This window comes from Quercus suber, unplaced genomic scaffold, assembly GCF_002906115.3.
Source record: "Quercus suber isolate HL8 unplaced genomic scaffold, Cork oak 2.0 scaffold_170, whole genome shotgun sequence".
In the NCBI taxonomy this organism is placed as follows: Eukaryota; Viridiplantae; Streptophyta; class Magnoliopsida; order Fagales; family Fagaceae; genus Quercus; species Quercus suber.
In genome coordinates this window covers 912,843-933,167 of record NW_027069630.1, presented here as the reverse complement: position 1 = coordinate 933,167, position 20,325 = coordinate 912,843, and the positions used below count along the sequence as shown (strand labels likewise).

Here is a 20,325-nt window from a genome sequence, read left to right as displayed (position 1 = left end):
CACAACTCAGTTCTCAAGGAGATGGATCATCTGGACTCTACCATGCAGTTAGGTGCCTTTCGAGACCAGTTCTTAAGTCCTATCCAAGCTTAATCCCCGGTAGCCATGTATCAGAAGGATAGTCAAAGCTTTGCCACAAATATCTTCATGGGTTTTCTTCATTCTCTTCTCTTAATACTAGATTTCCTGAATCTAAAAGCTCAACAACCAGAATCCCTGCCTCTTTTGTGGAATTCGCCAACCAAGCAATAGTCTTATTCTGGCTGAGAAGAAGAAGACTTCCTGAACTGTTTAACTTCAACACGCCAAACGAGTCTGTGATTTTGTGCCGGTTTGCTACCCAAACAACCGTTCTAACCGGGATATTGTTGTACCAAATTCCCAAGTAACGGTTAGTGGAATTTCCTGTATTGAAGAACCCCAGGACAAAGCCTCCATTTTTAGAGACTAGGTTTGTGCCCTTACTGTCACTGAGGGATTGGGATTGGGTAATGCTGTCAGCAGCATCAGAGAACACAAAGTAGAAAAGAAATAAACTGGAACTCAAAAACACAAAAGCAAACATGTCCATTGCTTTCTGTTCTTGGAGCTCTAAAGCCAATTTTGTAGAGCAAACACACCAAAAACTCACTCTAACAGCTTCTCTATCTCTATATTTTGGAATGGAGTTGCTATAATACCTCACTTGAAGTAGAGAATACTGTAGCATTTACTGTAGCACCTTCAAATATTTTTATCTATTAAAATAATCACCTGGTTGAATTTCCTCAGTTTTCCTTTCTTCCTCGCTCTCTCTTTCACTTCTCATCAGAAAAAACTCTCTCTTCTCATTAGAAATCAAAGATAGACAAAGGCCAACTCTCTCTGCCGGATGTGTGTGTGAGTGAAGTGAGATGAAGAGGAAAGAAAATAAAAACAGAAATGCAAACACAAAGGAGAAACCACAAGATCATGGCCAGCTCTGTGTGTGTGTGAAGTGAGCCGAAGAGGAAAAAAGAGTTGTGCTAGTGCCACATAAAGTGGCAAAACTTGTGCCACAACTTGCCCACATGGCAAGTTGTAAGTGGTAGAGAGTTAACCCCACGTGGCGAGTTGAAGCACAAGTTGTGTCACTTTATGTGGCACCAAAATTATCCAGGGGAAAAAAAAAACATAAAAGTAAGCACAGAGGAGGAGGAGAAGTCAAAAGAATAGGGTTTGTGTGTGAAGGAGAAACAAAAAAAGTAGATACATAGGAGAAGAGGGATCCAGATCCTCTCCATTTCTCTTTGAAATGGATAGTGTCCAGTTCACGTACAGGATCTTTTTGAAAACTATCAAGGGTCAAAAACGTGTCACACCAATTAAAATGTAAAACTCTAGGATCCGGATTCAAACCACAGTTAACAGTTTCTCTCTCACCAAACCCATCTGAATATTTCAAACTCTCTTTCTCTCTCTTCTCCAAGGTTTGCATTTCTCTCTCACCTCGCCGTCACAGTGCCACCACTACCACCTGCGCCAAGGCTACGATTTGATCAAGCTTTTATGCTCCAAGCGTTTACTCAAATACTATAAGCAAAAGATTTTCATCTAAATATTTCAAACTCTCTTTCTCTCTCTCTTCTCCAAGGTTCGACTTTCTTTTTGGCCCCACCATCACGGTGCCACCACTACCACCTGCGCTAAGGCTACGATTTGATCAAGCTTTTATGCTCCAAGCTTTTATCCAAACACTATAAGCAGAAGATCTTCTCCAACTTCATCCGCCAAAAAAAATCAACTAATCTATCTATGTTTGTATGCCTTTTTGTTGCTTTGTGATAGTGCTTTCTTGGGGTTTTTGATTTTCTTTTGAATTGGGATTATTTTATACGCTTAAAATTTTTATTGGGGTCTCTTAATATATATATATATATAATCTCTGTTTGTGTGTTTTATGTTGTGGTTATTAGAATGTTTGGTTCCATTTTTTTGGTTTGTGGGTATTTTTTTGGTCTCACTGTTATGTAAATGTTTGTGCTTTTGCATGGATTTTGATTTTATTTTTAATTGTTCACTTTATCATGAAAGGTTTTAGGGAATGTATTGTGAATGTCTCTTTATTTTCCCTGTCTTGCCACTGAGTGCAGAATTGGGTGTGTGTAAATTGTCCTTTGTAGGAATGGAATGCACATAATTGTATTTTGATGATGAACTGTAAAAGAAAACATTCAGCTTATGGCTAGATTTTTGTTTACTGGCGGCTAGCTGCTTATATACACTAGCTTTTAGGGTGAGGCAGATGAAATTTTCGATTTTCAAAAATCTGAACTGTTGAGAACCCTTTTGTGGTTGGTATTTGAATTTTAAAGCTCTTATAGGAAGAATAATTGAATTTTCTAACTATTTTTTGTGCCTCTCTTTTTGTAGATTGGTTCTTGTATTGGCCTTTTGGTTATCCATTTGGAAAGTCTGCATAATTTTTTGGACTGGTTCTATTATTGGTTTCATTGATTTGTTAATATTGGCTTTTTGTAGATTGGTTCTTGTATTAGCAATTTATTTGTTAATATTGCTTGTAGGTTTCATTGATCCTAATCATCAGTAAGTTGGAAGGGCCTTTGGAGCTATGATACATCCCACAGCTTTGATACCAAAAAAACTTACATAACAAAGAAGCATCATACTTTCATACCAAGAGATGGGACAAGTTGTTTAACACAAGGCAAGTCGCAGTGATCAAGCTAAGATTGAAAATTGTAGACTTTGGATGGAATGTATAATCAAGAAGCAAGAGGTGGAATGTATAGTCAAGCAATAAGCACACCAATTGTAGAAGTTTCATGTTATTGTAATCATATAATCAAAGTGTTTATTTCAATGGAGTTCTTGTATGTGATCAAAGTGTACATTGTAATAAAATTTGTTCATTTTTTATATATTAAATTCTCTTATTGTCAACTCTGTTGGATTGAATTTTGATTGTAATGCCAAGTAACTCATAGGGGTGCAACCCAAGTACATAGATTAGCTGAGCAATGTAAAAGAAAGTGGGAAACTGATCCACTTCTAATAGCAAAACAATTATGTAGAAAACAACTACTTCTGCAGAAAGTTGGTTCCGAAGTACTAAGGCCTGACAGACTTTAACAGCCTTAATGTTATCTTGCATCTCATAGACTATAACCAAATCTCCATCACAAATGTGACGAGTACAAGTTTTCTTTTTCGTTGGATCAATTGGCAACATCCTCAAAATCTTGGAATTTGTAAAATCGATTACAATAACAGCTGACTGTGATGATGAAATTTCCACAAGGGGTAAGAGGAAGACAAATTGACATTTATAAGAATCTAGAGAAATTGAGTCTTATCATCACACAAAAGCTAATAAAGACACACAAAAGCTATCATGTTTCACACAGCCTTAGTCAATTTTGCTCTACAGCATGGTTTGTATACAAAAAGGTACAATTACCAGTTCCTCCAAAAAAAAAAAAAAAAAAAAGGTACAATTACCAAGAAACTTATATCCCAATCTACAATAGATTTATGCAACTAGGCAGGTAAACAAGGATACCCAAAATCACATTTATAATGAGCTTCGAATGAATTTCAGTATATAAACAATCCTCACTTTCTAGCAATAAATCCCCAATTTAAGGAAGTAAGCTCTACATACATACTTAGATGAATTTGTATATTTTGTAACTTGATTTAAGGAAGGCTTGGTTCTGGTACTTAAGTTTGTTTAGATTGTTCACTTGTGTATTGTTGGTTTGAATTTCCTGGCTCCCAGCCTTAGGGTCAGCTTAGTTTTGGGTTTGCATGAACTATGTTCTTAGTTCAATGAATACTGAATTATTAAATAAATAAATAAATTCTAATTCTTTTTGCCCAAACCAAAGGAAATTACATCAGAGTATATATTCACATAGTATATGGAAATATTCAAAGGGCTAATAAAAACAGAGGGATTTGGCAATTTTCATCTAATCAAAACTATCTTAGCATGTGGCAGCAACAATTACATTAATATAGAATATAGAACACCTAGCAAGCATAGAGATCTACAACTTTTNCAGAAAACAACAACTTCTACAGAAACATAGATATGCTCTTTGGTAACAAAAGGAAATTACAAAACAAATTTTGGACCATCAAAACTCCAGTTCTAAACTAGGAAAATTACAAAACAAGAGCACTTAATCTCAACATGTGTCATAGATTATAAAACATGATCTTAAACTAGAAAAATGGCTTAACTTTATGAACCATCTCATTCCATCCACTTCTAACACTTTCTTGAGTCAAGGGACCTCTACTTGCAACACTTCCTTGAGTCAAGAGACCTCCTGCACCATCAATTTTGTCATTGGAGCCTACAACACTTGATATACTCTCTAAATGTGATGCTAATGCAACTTGCTGATGAGCCTTCCTGATGTGATGCAAAACTTGTAGAAGCCGACTACAAAAGAAACCAATTACACATTACACATATCACAAGCTTAGCATTAAAATTATCAAATCATGCATCTAAACTATTATTAATATTAAAGTAAAATATATAATTGTAAATATCTTTACCATTAAAAGTTGTGTAAAACTAGTAATACTTTCAGAAGAGATATCCTTAGTTTTCTTTTGTGCCATGATGTCATGTGCATATATTTCCTATAAAAATTGTACTTGTTTAGCAACAATAATAGTATACTATATTAATGTGTAAAAATAAAATAGAATGGTGAAAATAAGGATAATTTAGAAGATTACCTTCTGCACTTTTCTTTTCTTTGTTTGCTTCTTTGATGTGCCTTCCTTTGGATTCGGCATCTTTTCTATCCATGATTTTGTCCTACGCTTTTTATTACAATAAATCTCCCTTTTCTTTATCCCTTTTGGTACAATCATAATCGAAGTACATAATTGATCTTCTTTGTCTGCAAAATCAGTGGAAGGCCTAATGATGTTTTCTTCTACATTAGCTTTGCAATTCCGAAGGTCACAAAGTTTTTTTTTTTTTTTTCAAAACTGCAATTTCTAAGCTTAGAATATTATGGCCTTCTTTAGTTTCACATGCCTCATTCACCAATTGAATATATTTTGGACATAAATCTCGATACCAATCTACATATTCCAGTCAAGTATCCGACTTAATATTATGTGTTGTGCAATTTTTTTCGCTTCCATCTTTTGCATCTTTTCTCCACCTCTTCATGATATATCTATTAGGAATCAACTTGATATCCAATACATCAAGAACTTTCAAACCATGCCTACATAAAATACCAAATGACTCAAACTTTCTGCAACTACAAGATAGAGTCTCATCTAATGGATTCCACATGACTTCATATTTTCCATATTGATTGAAAACTCCAACCACATAACTATGCGTTTGACTCACATTGCATTCTAGAATGGAAAGTGCCATTACCTCTTCAACTTCTGTCTGAAATAAATCGAACAACGTAGGCGTGTACACTTTTGCTACTTGGTTAAGCATAAGAGAGCTTTAGAGCTTCAATCTTGGAAATTTATGTCTAGAGTTATATTATGCTTCTAACTCCTTATCTCGTTTTTGATTGACAACTCTTGCAAAATGAGTGAAAAACTCTACTATATGGAGACCAGTATGCAAGCAATCCTTCAAGTCAGCATTGAAACTCTCACTAAGCTGGGTTGTCTTCATTCCTGCAGTGAAAGTTCTCTTAACATATGCTTGGACCCATTTTTCCTTCAATTTAAATAGATCAATTAGCTATTTATTTTCATGAACATCTTACTTATCCGGCATTTCATTCCAAGCTGTAAGAAACTCATCTTTACCATCATACTCATAAATACATGTGAGTAAATGACCCAAGTGTCTCTTAGCATTCTGCCACATATGTCAACTACACAATGCATGATATGTCTTAGGCATGACTACTTTTATTGCAGTTGACATTGTTGCATCTTAATCTGTGAAAATAGTGATTGTGATGTAGAACAGACAGCGCATGCCTTCCTGGAGTAGCAGGGGCGCAGGAAGTCACAACGCAAGATCAAAGGGGGGTGCCAGTAGGGGCCATTAGGGGTAATAGTGTCAGAATTGTATGAAATTTGGCAGATTGATGGAAAATGGCGTTCTGATCCAGATTCATTCATAAATGTCGCCAAAATTTAGGCAAATTCCTTCATTAAGGCCCTAAAAACCGTGTTTTTGCTATTTATAGTAATATTTGTTTTTCCTTAATAACTTTTAGTTTAAAAGTCAAAATAAGGTCCCGTCTATTTTGGGACGACCCTTAAGGTTAGTAATTTATGATTCTGCATTTAATTCAATTTTGTCATTTTTGGTAAAATTCAATAATTGGTCACCTAATCGCTTAATTAGTGTGAATTAGGGTTTTAAACGTCTTTTCTTAGTATTTATATGTTTTGTAGCCGTTAGAGGCAAATTAGACTATTATCAATAAACACAGACGTTTTATCAAATTTTCTTCTGGTAGATTCCAGTTTTATCTCCTTGTGGATTTAGGGAAACCCCTAGTGGATTCAAGGTTTACTACCAGAAACTAACAGTTTAGTTTCTGTTCCATCAAGAGAGCATTGTGTGTGCTTTTCTTCAGGCTTCCGAGACATCAGTTGGTATCAGAGCCTTGATTTACCCTGGTCTGATGGCTAACCGGCGAGACGGTGACCACCACAACAATGACAGCGGTGACGACGTCAGTAAACCAGTCCTCACTAGGGATGAGTTCCTTGATTTTCGTGATGAAAATCAACAATTGCATGATTCAACCCAGTAGCCTCTGGACCTGATTCAAGCAGCGCTTGCAACCTTGCTTAACCGAAACCCTAATCGTGATGACGAAGAGCGACATGATAATCAAGTGTGTGGCCTTCCCCATCGTGGTCCAAACCGGAATAGGCAGCAAGACTACAACGAAGAAGATAGTGAAGACAAGGAGTATGCAGAGAGAGTCCTTGGAAATCATCGTGGTCCTACGAGGGATCATGGCCGAGATTATTAGGAGCAAAGGGACTATCAGATGAAAGTAGAGTTACCATCCTTTAATGGTAATGTCTCCATTAAAGAGTATCTGGATTGGGTCAGTGAGGTGGAAAAGTTTTTCGATTATATGGGTACAGCTGATGACAAACAGGTGTGTTTGTTTGCCTACAAATTGAAGGGAGGAGCATCTACCTAGTGGGATCGTATTCAATTAAATCATACTCGTGAACAAAAGCTTCCAATACGATCATGGAAGAGAATGAAAAGATGAATGGCAAATCGATTCTTACCACCAGATTACCAGCAGGAGTTGTTCAGACAGTACTAGGATTGTAGGCAAGGTACTCGGACAATTAATGAGTACATGGAGGAGTTTGATAGTTTGGCGAATCGCAATGATTTGGAGGAGACTGAAGCTCAACGGATATCCATATTTGTACACGGGTTACGAGTTTCCATTCGAGATCAAGTATCCTTACAAACCCTATATACTTTGAATGAGGCTGTAACCCTATCCAAGAAGATAGAATATCAAGATCTCAGGGCAGGTTCGAAGTTTTCCAACCGCAGTTTGGAGTCCTCTAGTTCCACTGCCAACAAAGGTAAACAGTCCATGTTTACACCACGATCACAACCAGTGGTTAGGGAGAATAGTGGAGTCAACCAATTCACAGTGGCAGCAGCAGGTTTCGCAGCCCAGCCAATAGCGAACGCCAACCCCTATGCTAGGCCAAATGGGAATAAGTGCTACAGGTGTGGAGAACCAGGACATCGATCTAGTTCTTGCCCTAAGCGAGCCGCAGTGAATCTGGTGGTGGTAAAAGAGGGCAAGGTAGAAGGTGAACAAGAGGGTGAAAAGGTGTATAATGATGCGGATCCGTATGCCTGTGATCCTAATAAGGTCCAAGAGGATGAGGAAGGCGTGCCATTAGGGCAGTCTTTGGTGATTCAGAGGTTGTTACTCACACCAAGGATGGAATACGGTGATCAGCGAATGAGATCTTTCGAGCACGATGCACCATCAGTAAAAGGGTTTGTGATTTGATTAAAGACAGTGGCAGTGTAGAGAACATTACGTCGAAGAGTTTGGTTACCAAGCTGGGACTGAAAACAGAAAAACATCCCTCTCCATACAAGATAGGTTGGATTAAGAAAGGTACAAAAACTCTTGTTACTCAACAATTTCGTGTTACTTTTTCTATAGGTAAATATTATATAGATGAAATAGTTTGTGATGTTGTTGAAATGGATGCATGTCATTTAATACTGGGTAGACCTTAGTAGTATGATGTAGATGCTACTCATAAGTGTAAGGATAATGTGTATGTTTTTTTTAAGAATGGCAGAAAAATTGTCCTTGGTCCTATTAAGGAAGGCAATAGACCCAAAGTTTCTAAAGTGGAAGAGAAGCCAGCACTCCTCATAGTGAACAATGAAGATGAGTTTGAAAGGGATTGTAAGGAGTTGAAACAGGTATATGCGGTAGTGGTGACAAATGGTGAGCCAAAGAAGGTTACTGAGATACATGAGGCAATTGAACCATTGATCAAGGAGTTTGAAGAGCTTTTTCCAGAAGAGCTGCCTGCAGGTTTACCACCAATGCGTGACATCCAACATTGCATTGATTTAGCTCCTGGAGCTAGTCTACCAAATCTGCCACATTAAATGATGAACCCTCAAGAGGGTTAGATTCTACAGGGGTAGGTGGATGAGCTTTTGAGCAAGGGGTAGATCAGGGAGAGTATGAGTCCATGTGCAGTATCGGCATTGTTAACACTAAAGAAGGATAGGAGCTGGTGTATGTGTGTGGACAGTCGAGCCATCAACAAGATCACATTCAGGTATCGATTTCCTATTCCCCGACTAGTTGACATGTTTAATATGCTGATTGGGTCCAAGTGTTACACCAAGCTGGATCTCAAGAGTGGGTATCACCAGATTCAGATGACCTGGAGATGAGTGGAAGACAACTTTTAAGACAAATGAGGGGTTGTATGAGTGGATGGTAATGCCTTTCAGATTGTTCAATGCTAACAACACTTTCATAAGACTTATGAATCAGGTAATAAAACCATTTATTGGAAAGTTTGTGGTAGTTTATTTTAACGATATCCTGATTTATAGTAAGACAAAAGCAGCCCACTATAATCATGTGAGAGAAGTATTAGCAGTGTTGCAGGCCAATGAGTTGTATATCAACTTGAAGAAGTGCAACTTCTTGACTGATAAGTTGCTATTCTTAGGGTATGTGGTCAGTGCGGATGGGATTCATGTTGATGAGGACAAGGTCCGTGCAGTCAAAGAGTGGCCAACCCTAAAGACAGTGAGTGATGTGCAAAGCTTCCATAGGCTAGCAACCTTCTATTGGTGGTTTGTTTGAGATTTTAGTAGCATAGTAGCCCCTATCACTGAGTGTCTCAACAACGGGAGGTTCTCATAGGGAAAAGAGGCAAAACAAAGCTTTGCCTTGATCAAGGAAAAGTTGAGCACAGCCTCGGTTTTGGAATTGCCTAACTTTGATAAGGTGTTTCAGGTGGAGTGTGATGCATCTGTGGTCGGGATAGGTGTTGTTCTTTAATAAGACAACAGACCAATAGCATTCTTCAGTGAGAAAGTTTGTGAAAATCAAAGTAAATAGTCAGCCTATAAACTAGTGTTCTTTGCTGTAGTACAGACTCTTAAGCATTGGGAGCACTAACTGATTCAGAGGGAGTTTGTATTATATACGGATCATCAGGCATTAAAACACATCAACAGTCAAGTTAGCATTAACAGGATGCATGCTCGGTGGCTAGGTTGTATACAGTGCTTTCATTTCACTTTGAAGCACAAGTCTGGTGTCACCAATAAGGTGTCAGATGCATTCAGCAGGCGAGCATTATTGTTGACCACCCTACGTACTGAAGTTGTAGGGTTTGATTGCCTCAAGGAGCTATACGAGAATGACGAGGATTTTGGTGATATTTAGGGTAAGTGTCAACAAACTCATACTGCTGTCAATAGTATGTACATCCAAGATGGTTTCCTTTTTCGGGGTAACCAATTATGCATCCGTAAAAGTTCATTGAGGGAGCAGATTATTAAGGAGCTGCATGGTGGAGGTTTGGGTGGACATATGGGCAGAGATAAGGCTATAGCACTAGTGGAAGAGAGGTATTATTGGCCATAATTCAAGAGGGATGTTGGCAATCATGTGAATAAGTGTCCAATCTGCCAAACTGCTAAGGGTCAATCTCAGAATACTTGTTTATATATGCCTTTGCCAGTTCCACAAGCACCATGGGAGGATCTGTCTATGAATTTTATACTAGGTCTTCCTCGAACTCAGCGAGGTATGGATTCTATTTTTGTTATGGTTGACAGGTACTCGAAGATTTCCCATTTCATAGCATGCAAGAAGACTTCAAATGCTACTCGAGTGGCCAATCTGTTCTTTAAAGAAGTTGTGCGTTTGCGTGGAGTGCCAAAGTCCATCACCTCTGATCGGGATACCAAATTCATTAGTCACTTCTAGCGGACTTTGTGGAAGCGTTTTGACACTTCCTTGAATTACAGCAGCACTAGTCATCCACAGACTGATAGCCAAATAGAAGTGGTTAATCGCATTTTGGGGAATCTACTCCAGTGTATCTTAGGCGAGAAGCCCAAGCAGAGTTTGCATACAATAACTCAGTCAATAGAAGCACTGGTAAGTCTCCATTTGCCATTGTCTACTGCGGGCCCCCAAAACATGCTTTGGACTTGATATCTTTACTTGAGCTTCCAGGAGTGAGTCAAGCAGGAGAGAATATGGCTGACCGTATTCAGGCCATGCAAGAGAAGATCTTCAATGTTGGGGATTTAGTACTGGTCTATCTTAGGAAGGAGAGGTTCCCTGTTGGTACCTACAACAAATTAAAGGACAAGAAGTATAGGCCATTTCAGATTACTAAGAAGATCAACAACAATGCTTATGTGGTTGCTCTTCCTCCAGACATGAGCATTTCTTCTACCTTTAATGTTGCTGACTTTTATTATTATCATCCTCCTGATGAACCAAATAGTGGGAACTCGGGGTTGAGTTCTTTTCAAGTAGGGGGGATTGATGTAGAATAGACAACACATGCCTTCCTAGAGCAGCAGAGGCACAGGAAGTCACAATGCAAGATCAAATGGGGGTGCTAGTAGGGGCCATCAGTGGTAACAATGTCAGAATTGCATGAAATTTTGGCAGGTTGATGGGAAATAGCATTCTAATCTAAATTGATGACATGCCATGAATGCCACCAAAATTTAGGCAAATTCCTTCATTAAGGCCCCGAAAACAGTGTTTTTGCTATTTATAGTAATATTTGTTTTTCCTTAATAACTTTTAGTTTAAAAGTCAGAATAAGGTCCTGTCTGTTTTGGGATGACCCTTAAGGTCAGTAGTTTATGATTCTACATTTAATTTAATTTTGCCATTTTTGGTAAAATTCAGTAATTTGTCACCTAATCGCTTAATTAGTGTGAATTAGGGTTTTAAACGTCTTTTCTCAGTATTTATATGTTTTGTAGCCGTCAGAGGCAAATTAGACTATTATCAATAAACACAGACGTTTTATCAAATTTTCTTTTGGTGGATTCCAGTTTTATCTCCTTGTGGATTCAGGGAAACCTCTCGTGGATTCGAGGTTTACTACCAGGAACTAATAGTTTAGTTTTTATTCCATCAAGAGAGCATCATATGTTCTTTTCTTCAGGCTTCCGCGACATCAGGTTGGCTTCTTTTCAGACATTGCTTCTAAGAAGGTCTCAAATAACTATATAAAAGATTAATTCGTTTCGTTATATAAAAGTGCACCTCCAAATACAACAGTTTCTCTATGGGGATTGAGACCCAAAAATACTCCAAGTGGCCTTGCATCTCTATTTGTACTATACATTGTATCAAACATTATTACATCACTGAAGTGGCTATAGTCAATGATCATTCTTGCATCAGCCCAAAAGATATTAGTAATCAACTCTTCACAGTCCAGTTGAGTAGCAAAATAATATGAAGGATTTTCCTTAAGTTGATGATTGAAATATCTTCCAAAGCTGGCAGCTTCCCCATGCTCTATGTATCTCTCTCGCTTAGTGCATAAATAGTTTTTATGATCTTGCTTGGTAAAATCAAAATCATCATATCTACCAACTTGCTTACTAAGAAGCTCATAAGATTGCTTTAATCTTAATCCCGATTCATGTGCCAAATCAATTTCAATAGCATGAGTTGCAACCACTTTTCGTTGTGATGGCATCATGTGTACAGTTGATGGGAGGTGGAGATAGTGGTTATGCTCCGCAATAAATTCATTCACCACATAGTTTTTACTATCTCGATTAAGTACAATAACCAAACGTGCTTCACAACCACATCTTGTTTCTGCTCGTGGATTCTTTGTATTCTGATCTCTCTTGTCTTTGCCTCGAACTCCCTCCTTCACACACAAAAATCTCCTTGAAGTAACCACTCCAGTCTTTTTACATTTATTTACATACTCTTTTCTAATAATAAAACTAGCCTTTCTGCTATATTCATTATAAAAATCATATGCAATCTCATTTGCTTCAAACTCCATCCCTTTAAATGGGGCAGATTCCATGGGCACATTAGAAGGAACATGTATTCCCATCATTATCCCTAGAAAAAATTGACCTTAAATTTATTATAACTTTCACCTATGAGCAGTAGCCAGAGTAAAATTGACCAAAACAGAGATGATGTAAAAAAATGAGACAGAGTAAAAATGAAAGAGTAGCCAGATTAAAAATGAAAGAGTCATTGGAAGCAAGGGAAAATTTGGCTGCTGAATGAGCAGTAGAGTTATGACATCTACCAATCCAACTAAAATTGCAAGAAACAAAAGACATAGCCAAGTCTTGGATGTTAGCAATCAAAGGGGAAATAGACCAGGCAGAACAGGGACCATTGGTGTGGATAGACCAGGCAATCAAATATGCCATACACTAATAAAGATTCAATCTTTATCTCAAAAAAAAAAAAAAGATTCAATCTTTATCTCAAAAAAATAAAAAAGATACTCCAAGAATCATCCAGCTATTATAAGGATTCAATCTTTATCTCAAAAAATTAAAAATAAAAGTTCAGATAGACTAACTTGCATCTAGCCATCAAAACAGCAATATAAACTCAACAAGACAACAATATAAATGCAGAAAAATGAGATGGACTCCAAGAATCATCCAGCCATTATAAAGATTCAATCTTTATCCCAAAAAATTAAAAATAAAAATTCAGATAGACTCTAACTTGCATCCAGCCACCAAAACAACAGTATAAACTCATCAAGACAACAATATAAATGCAGAAAAATGATCAAACATCAAATAAGATAAGCATAAACAAGATTTATGGATATACCTCTGTTTTGGCAAGATAGAAATAGAGATGTTCTCTGAACTTCTTCTCTAAACCTTTGAACGTGTTTTTTGAAGCTTTTGAACGCGCACGTTTGGTTTTCACTTTTCCCTCCTAAAGGGTTTTTTTTTTTTTTTTTTTTAAGTAGAATTTGTCCAGTTGAGTTAAACAACGCTCTAGTTTAAGTGTTTAACCACAATTAAGTGTGTGTTTACATTTTAATTGACGTGGCACGTTTTTTACCCTTGATAGTTTTCAAAAACATCCTGTCCGTGAATTGGACACTCTCCATTTCAAAGGGAAATGGAGAGGATCTGGATCCAGAGAAGAGTGGGTACGTGTGTGGAGGAGAAAAAACAAGAAGGAAAAAAGAAAAAAGAAAAATGGATATAGAGGGTCATGCATGCATTAACTTGAGCAAGTTGTTCTTTGAAAATTCTACATTTTGTTGTGAACAAAAATTCACATTACTTTCTTTCACAGATGTCACATATTTTGTAGTTGGTAACTTACTCACTTTTCCTGATCCTTATTTTTGCACTAGTATATGTGAAAGAAAGGTCAACAAAGAAATGGAATGGTGAGCATTGACTTAGTGTTCAATATTCCATATTTGAAGAGGTGGTAATTTTTATCCATATCCATGAACCCACCGTAACCTACCTAATTTGGATAAGTCTTGACCCAACTCAATTAATTTATTGAGTTAAATGGGTAAAGACCTATTTGGGTAATTTAGTTAATGAGTATTAATGGATAAACCCATATTAATTTTTTTCCACCTCTTCTAAATTAAAGTCTAAAATGTAAATCACCAAAAAAAAAAAAAAAAAACAAAAATGTAAATAAGAAGATTAAGAAAAAATCTAACCCTAAGATTGTGTTTGTTTAGAGGTGAAATAGAATTGATGGAAAACTTTGAAGAGAAAATGAGAAGGAAAACTTTCTTAAAGTGTGTTTAGTTGGGTGGGAGGAAGGAAAATAAATTGTGGGGCTCAAGTGTTTTCTTTCTGGGCCCACTAAAATGTTTTCTCCCCAAAATGGAGAGAAAACTGAAGGGAAAAAATGGGGCTGTTTAATGGACAAAAATGCCTTTGTGCACTTGCACATGGGCTTTCATTGCTCTTCTTCACCTCTTTCTTATTTCTTTTTTTCCCCCTCCTTGATGTTGCCTCCATTTTTTTTTTCTTTCTTCCTCCTAGACGTTGCCTCCTCCTCTTCTTCTTCTTTTTTTCTCTTCCCTTGTTGTCTCTTCTGTCCTTTTTTTTTTTCTTTTTTTTCTTTTGATTTAAATGTATGTTGCTAATATTCTTTTTTTTTCTTTTGCTTTTTTTTTTTTTTTTTGCATTTTTTTTGGTTGTTTGTCACATTTTTTGTTTTAATTGGGCATCATTTTTAACAAGGGTACATGAGTAAATTTATACAAACTCACTTTTTCCATCCCTCCAATTTTTCATTCTCAACCAAATTAAAATGAGGGAAATTAAAATCTTTTCTTTCCTTACATTTTTCCATCCTTCCACCATTTTCTATCCTCCCACTTTTCCACTCCTCCAACCAAATGAACCCTAAGCTCCTAAGGGAACAAAACACAGCTGCCACCTTTCCTCTCCAAAGAAAATTTTAAACCCTAACTAGAAAATTTCTTATTGATTTTCTTGAGTTTCTTCTCATTTTCCCAATTACCAAACATTTCCTAAGAGTATCTAGTTCCTCTAATCATCTCTTTCTCTTAGAACAAGTGTGTTTGTTATGATCTAAAATTCTTGAGCTCATGCTTGATGTGGATAGAGAAGTCGCCGGAATCTCTCCACTGCCGCACTTAAGTGGCTTGTCTCTTGAGATCAAACCCACACTCACCATGAAACCATCAGTAAGAATCTTGAGTCTGAATCAAAATTGAGAGAATTAAAGAGGTTCATTTTTGTATCACTTTGTTTGGTTATTTGTTGAGGCTAGATTCCCTTTTTGGTTTGTTTAGTTGCTGAGAAAATCTAACTAAAAGGGGAAAAATGTACGGCTACGATACCTAGTATAACAAAACGGGCCGATTATTGTTTATGGGCTGAAAGGTAGACGAGCCTGTTATGTGCAAGACCTGTTGAGGACGGATTCGGAGTGGACGAATGAAAAAGGAACGGACTGATTGGCCATGGGCCTACTGGGACCTCTTGATGGGAATACTTGCGGCCCATTATCATAAAATCTTAAACAGAAGCCTAATGCAAAGGGGGTTCTAGAGATTACGTACATTGACGAAGATCTTCTCTATAAAGAAAAGGACTTCGACTCCAAGTAAAAGAGGTTAACTTTTGACTACTATAAAAGCCCTAATACCCTCACAAATTAAGGTACGCATAATTGACCCTCTCTAGTACTCTGGAGTTGTAAAAGGTTCTAACTTGACCTTCGGAGGGTATTTGGCTGGTACCACACCGGTGCTCTTTGTAGGTTTTTTCTTTTTCTTGCTGTGCAGGTGATTTTTGGAGCGTGTGAGCTACGTGTAATTCATTGGTGATTTTTCAGACCTCATCACTAACAAATCATGCTTCCTTAGAAATTTAGTAAGTAAACGGTTTTGTTGAGAAATCTAGTAAACTCTCTCTCTCTCTCGAAATCTAATAATGATTAACTAATTTGATTTTCGAATTTTTCTTGGCAACCGATATGTGAAATGTAGTGGATCTTTTTTTAATTTCCTTTTAAATCCTTTTGGCTAGATTTCCATTCTGTCTTTGATCCGCACAGTGGGTATTACAAAATTTGATTTACAAATTTTTCTTGGCAACCAAATCACAGAATATGTAAATTTTATTGGATATTTTTATATTCCTTTTCATTCCTCTTATTAATTTTTTGAGGCTATATTTTAATTTGATGTCTTTGATCCATAGAGTGGGAATTTCGGTAAATTTCTTTTGAGTGTGGTAGTTTTATAATAAGTTCTTGGTAATGGTACTTGTAATTATTTATATAAATCAAATAATCGCTTGTGGATTCTAGTTAGCTCAACTGGTAAAGTCTCTTATGGTTGTATAAGAAATTTGGGGTTCAATCCTCGCCTACAGGCCCTACACAAAAAACTGATTGGTGTCTTGGTTTGATGATAAAGAGCTATCATCAAGAATAAACGCCACAGGTTAAAACTCTAAAAAAAAAAAAAATAATGGGTTTAATGGGCAGGTTGAGTGATTAAATGGGTTGGGTAAATAATGGTTATTTAATATTGGATAAATTACAAATTACACCTCTAAAGTTTAGGAGTATTTGGATTTTATGCCTCAAAATTTAAAACTTCAAGGTGTGAAATTTAAACACCCCCAAATCCAAATACCCATAAAATTTAAGAGTAAAATCTAAATTCTGAAACGTTAGAGTGTAAAATTCAAAAACTTCAAACTCTAAAGGTTAAAATCCAAACTTTAGGATATAAAATCTAAACACTCCTAAACTTTAGGGTTGTAATATGCAATTTACCCTTTCATATTTATTCAAATGGATACTAAATGGGTAATGGGTAATTAATCACCTAACTTATTTATAACCCAGCCCGCCTATTTGCCACCTCTATCACTAAGCACTATGAACCGTTCAAATTGGGATATTGTTGTAAAAAATTCCAAGTAATAGTTATTGGAATTTCCCATACTTTAAGAACCCCAGGACAAAGCCTCCATCTTTAGAGACCAAGTTTGTGCCCATAGTACTCATTGTCACACAGAGATTGGGATTGGGTAACGCTGTTAGCAGCATCAGAGAGTACAAAGTAATCTCTTGTTTGAAAATTTTGGGAAGCGTTTGTTACGCACAATTTCAGATGTAAAACACTATGTTAAGTATAGATGTGTAGTTTTAGCTGAGTGAGTTTTGTACAATGCCTCAATCAAGAGATAATTAAGGGGGTGTTTGGTAAATGTTTCCAAACAACAATTTTTAATTTTTAAACAATATTTTACATATTTTTATACACTTTTTTTATTCACACGTATTTTTACAAAAAATTTTAAACAACAATTTTCAATTTTTAAACACATATAAGCAGGCCTTAAGACTGTGTGTTGCCCCCATAGTAAAAAAAGGCACTTAAAAAACGGACGAAATGGGTAATTAGCCATAATTACCCAACTATATAGTTAGTTGGCCTGGTTCAGAAACTATATTATTTAATAGCATCTCGAGTCTCAGAGACTCGAATTGTGCGCTCATACCTCGACTCTTTGATGCTCGGTTTTCATAGTTTAAGCTGGCGTGCTTCCATGTGGCGTCCACATGGAACTCGAGTTTCTGAGACTCGAGTTTCGCGTAGACGCCATCTAGCGCTGACGTGGTCGTCCACGTGGTAATTAAGGCCACCTAGCTCTGACATGGAACTCGATTCTCTGAAAATCGAGTTTTAATAGGGCTTTTTCAAATTAAACGCCTAGCTCACAGTCAGTCTCCACTCTCACTGACTCTCTCTCGTCTTCTCTCACAAAAATAGGGACTTGGTTAGTCCATATCAGACCCAACATGGCATGAAAAATATCATTCTAAATCCCCATTATTTCTAGTTTTCTGTTGTGAAATTGAGTATCTCATCTAATTCAAAAGGCAGGAGAAGATGCAACTGAAACGATAAAGAATATGAAAGAGAACAAGAAATTGACAGCAAAGAAAGAAGCTCAATTTCAGGAACTTAAAGATGAATTGTACAGAAAATTGGGGACAGTTGGAAACCTTGTCCATGCCTCGGTTCCCATCTCCAATGATGAGGTACATGACTAGTTGATATATGCCATCTAAAGCAGGAACCATATGTTTGAATCCTTCTATCACTTTCCGCAGGTTTTCATTTCATATGGCAAGAAGTCTAATGGAGAGCTATTGCTATCATACGGATTTGTGCCGAAAGAGGGTACCAACCCAAGTGATTCAGTTGAATTGTCACTGTCACTTAAAAAATCAGACAAATGTTATAAGGAGAAGCTGGAAGCTCTGAGGAAGTATGAATTATCAGGGTAAGTGCCTTATAGGTCAATGGCAAAGTTTCCAGTCCTTTAAAAAAAAAAAAAAAAAAATCTTTCTTTAGTTTAGTCATTCTCAAGCATTTCCTAAGCTTGATGGACGAAAAAAAAATGAGGGATTAGCTCAAGTACTAAAAGGGATGCTAATGGCAGTGGGACTCACCTAATGGGATTATGTTGCCGGAAAACCTGATTTATCAGTTTAGATAACATCAAAAATTTTGTCAAATTTTGACATGACTATTGAGAACCTTTTTGTTATGTTTATTTGGTTATCTTCTGTTACAACTGAAATTAGACATTTGTAAGTGATTGTTCCCTCTTCTAATATAATGATAACATTTGAATAAAGTGTATATGTTTTTAACAGATCTCAGTGTTTTCCTATACAAATAACTGGTTGGCCAATGGAGTTAATGGCATTTGCCTTTTTAGCTGTCAGCCCTCCAAGTATAAGCAGACAGTTTGAAGAGGTTTGACTGTTTAACTTTCTTAATTATAAATCAAAATTTCAGTTTTGCTTAACCTGTCTCAAACATATTTATTCCAGATGGCTGCTGCAACATCAAATCAAAATACCACCAAGAAGGATCTAAGATACCCTGAAATAGAGGAACAAGCACTGCAATTCATATTGGACTGTTGTGAATCTAGCATATCAAAGTACAGCAGATTCTTGCAGGTGAGGATTATTTTGTTCAATAACGTTTAGTATGGTTACCAAAGTTTGTTATGATTCCTTATTAATCAGCCTATATCAACTATTACTGGAACCTGGTGGGGCTGAGGTTAAGCTATGGTTGAACCCACCTGAGGGAGAACCTATGATAACCCTCCCCCGTCTAGGCTTCTCAATCATTGGTTCCTCAGCAGGGAGGTACTGCTGTAGTTACACCCAGTCAGGGTCTTCCAAATACTAGTGGCCCCTACCCCTTTTTAATTTAGAAAAAAAGGCCCTAGTATATTTCATGCTCAAGGCATGTTGGATGTTGAAATATTATTCAAAAATTGGTTTAACAAATTACTTGATTAACTGCAACTTGCCTAAGCGCCCTACTGCATGGATCCGTAGTGCTTTGGCATATAAACATAAAATGTTCAATTACTCCTATGGTTCTACCAACCTGACCTGGATGACACAAACTGTTACTCATATTGGTTCATTAGTTCATTTGTTGTCTAAATAAATCATACCTCTTCAGGACATTAACTCTGTTAAAGCCCATTTTATCAATTTCTATCAATTTTGTTAAAGCAAAATGCAATAAACTTCAAACCCACAAAAAAACAAATTGAAAAACAAAAATCATCAAACCCACAAATCATCAAACTGAAAAACAAAAACAAAACCCACAAAAAAACAAAAATCATCAAACCCACAAACCATTCAAACTGAAAAAACAATAAAGCATTTTTAACACTTCTATTCGAAATCCCCACTGTTTCTCAGCAACCAAACAGTAAACTTTGTACAAAGCAACTCACCTTTTTGTTTAGTTTTGTGAGACCGAGTAGAGTGAGCGAGAGTGGAGAGGAGACGGTGAAGGAACTCAAAGCTTTGTACACGTTGCTGTGACTTTATCAGATCTTTTGGCGAAGTCGAGGAATCTAAGAGTGAGAACACTGTGACCCACAGAAGATGATGAGGGAGAGAAGGCGGTGAGTGAGTGAGGGAGAGTGAGAGGCTGAGGTGAGGTTTAGCTTCAGTGCGCGACAGAGAACACGGTGAGCCAGAGAAGACGATGAGGGAGAGAATGCAGTGAGTGAGTGAGGGAGAGAGAGTGGCTGAGGTGAGGCTGAGCTTCGGTGGGCGACAGAGAAACAGTGAGTGAGAGAAGACGAGAGAGAGTCAGTGAGAGTGGAGACTGACTGTGAGCTAGGCGTTTAATTTGAAAAAGCCCTATTAAAACTCGATTTTCAGAGAATCGAGTTCCATGTCAGAGCTAGGTGGCCTTAATTACCACGTGGACGAC

General features: G+C 37.0%; 1 protein-coding gene and 1 long non-coding RNA gene across 2 annotated transcripts; one reads left to right on the top strand and one right to left on the bottom strand.

The window, feature by feature from the left end:
- The first annotated feature begins 767 nt into the window (after positions 1-767).
- Positions 768-2,922, top strand: LOC136069440 (uncharacterized). Its single transcript, XR_010630671.1, has 2 exons — positions 768-2,453; positions 2,544-2,922. It is a non-coding gene; the product is annotated as an uncharacterized LOC136069440 (long non-coding RNA).
- Positions 2,923-11,757: 8,835 nt separating this feature from the next.
- On the bottom strand, positions 11,758-12,603 carry LOC112002169 (protein FAR1-RELATED SEQUENCE 5-like). The gene has a single exon (XM_024034326.1). It carries the CDS (start codon positions 12,601-12,603, stop codon positions 11,758-11,760), a length of 846 nt encoding a protein of 281 aa, XP_023890094.1.
- Positions 12,604-20,325: the final 7,722 nt, after the last annotated feature.

What these genes read in the sequence shown, in the direction of transcription:
- LOC112002169 (XM_024034326.1), bottom strand. Translation starts at nt 12,603, where the DNA reads ATGGGAATACATGTTCCTTCTAATGTGCCCATGGAATCTGCCCCATTT.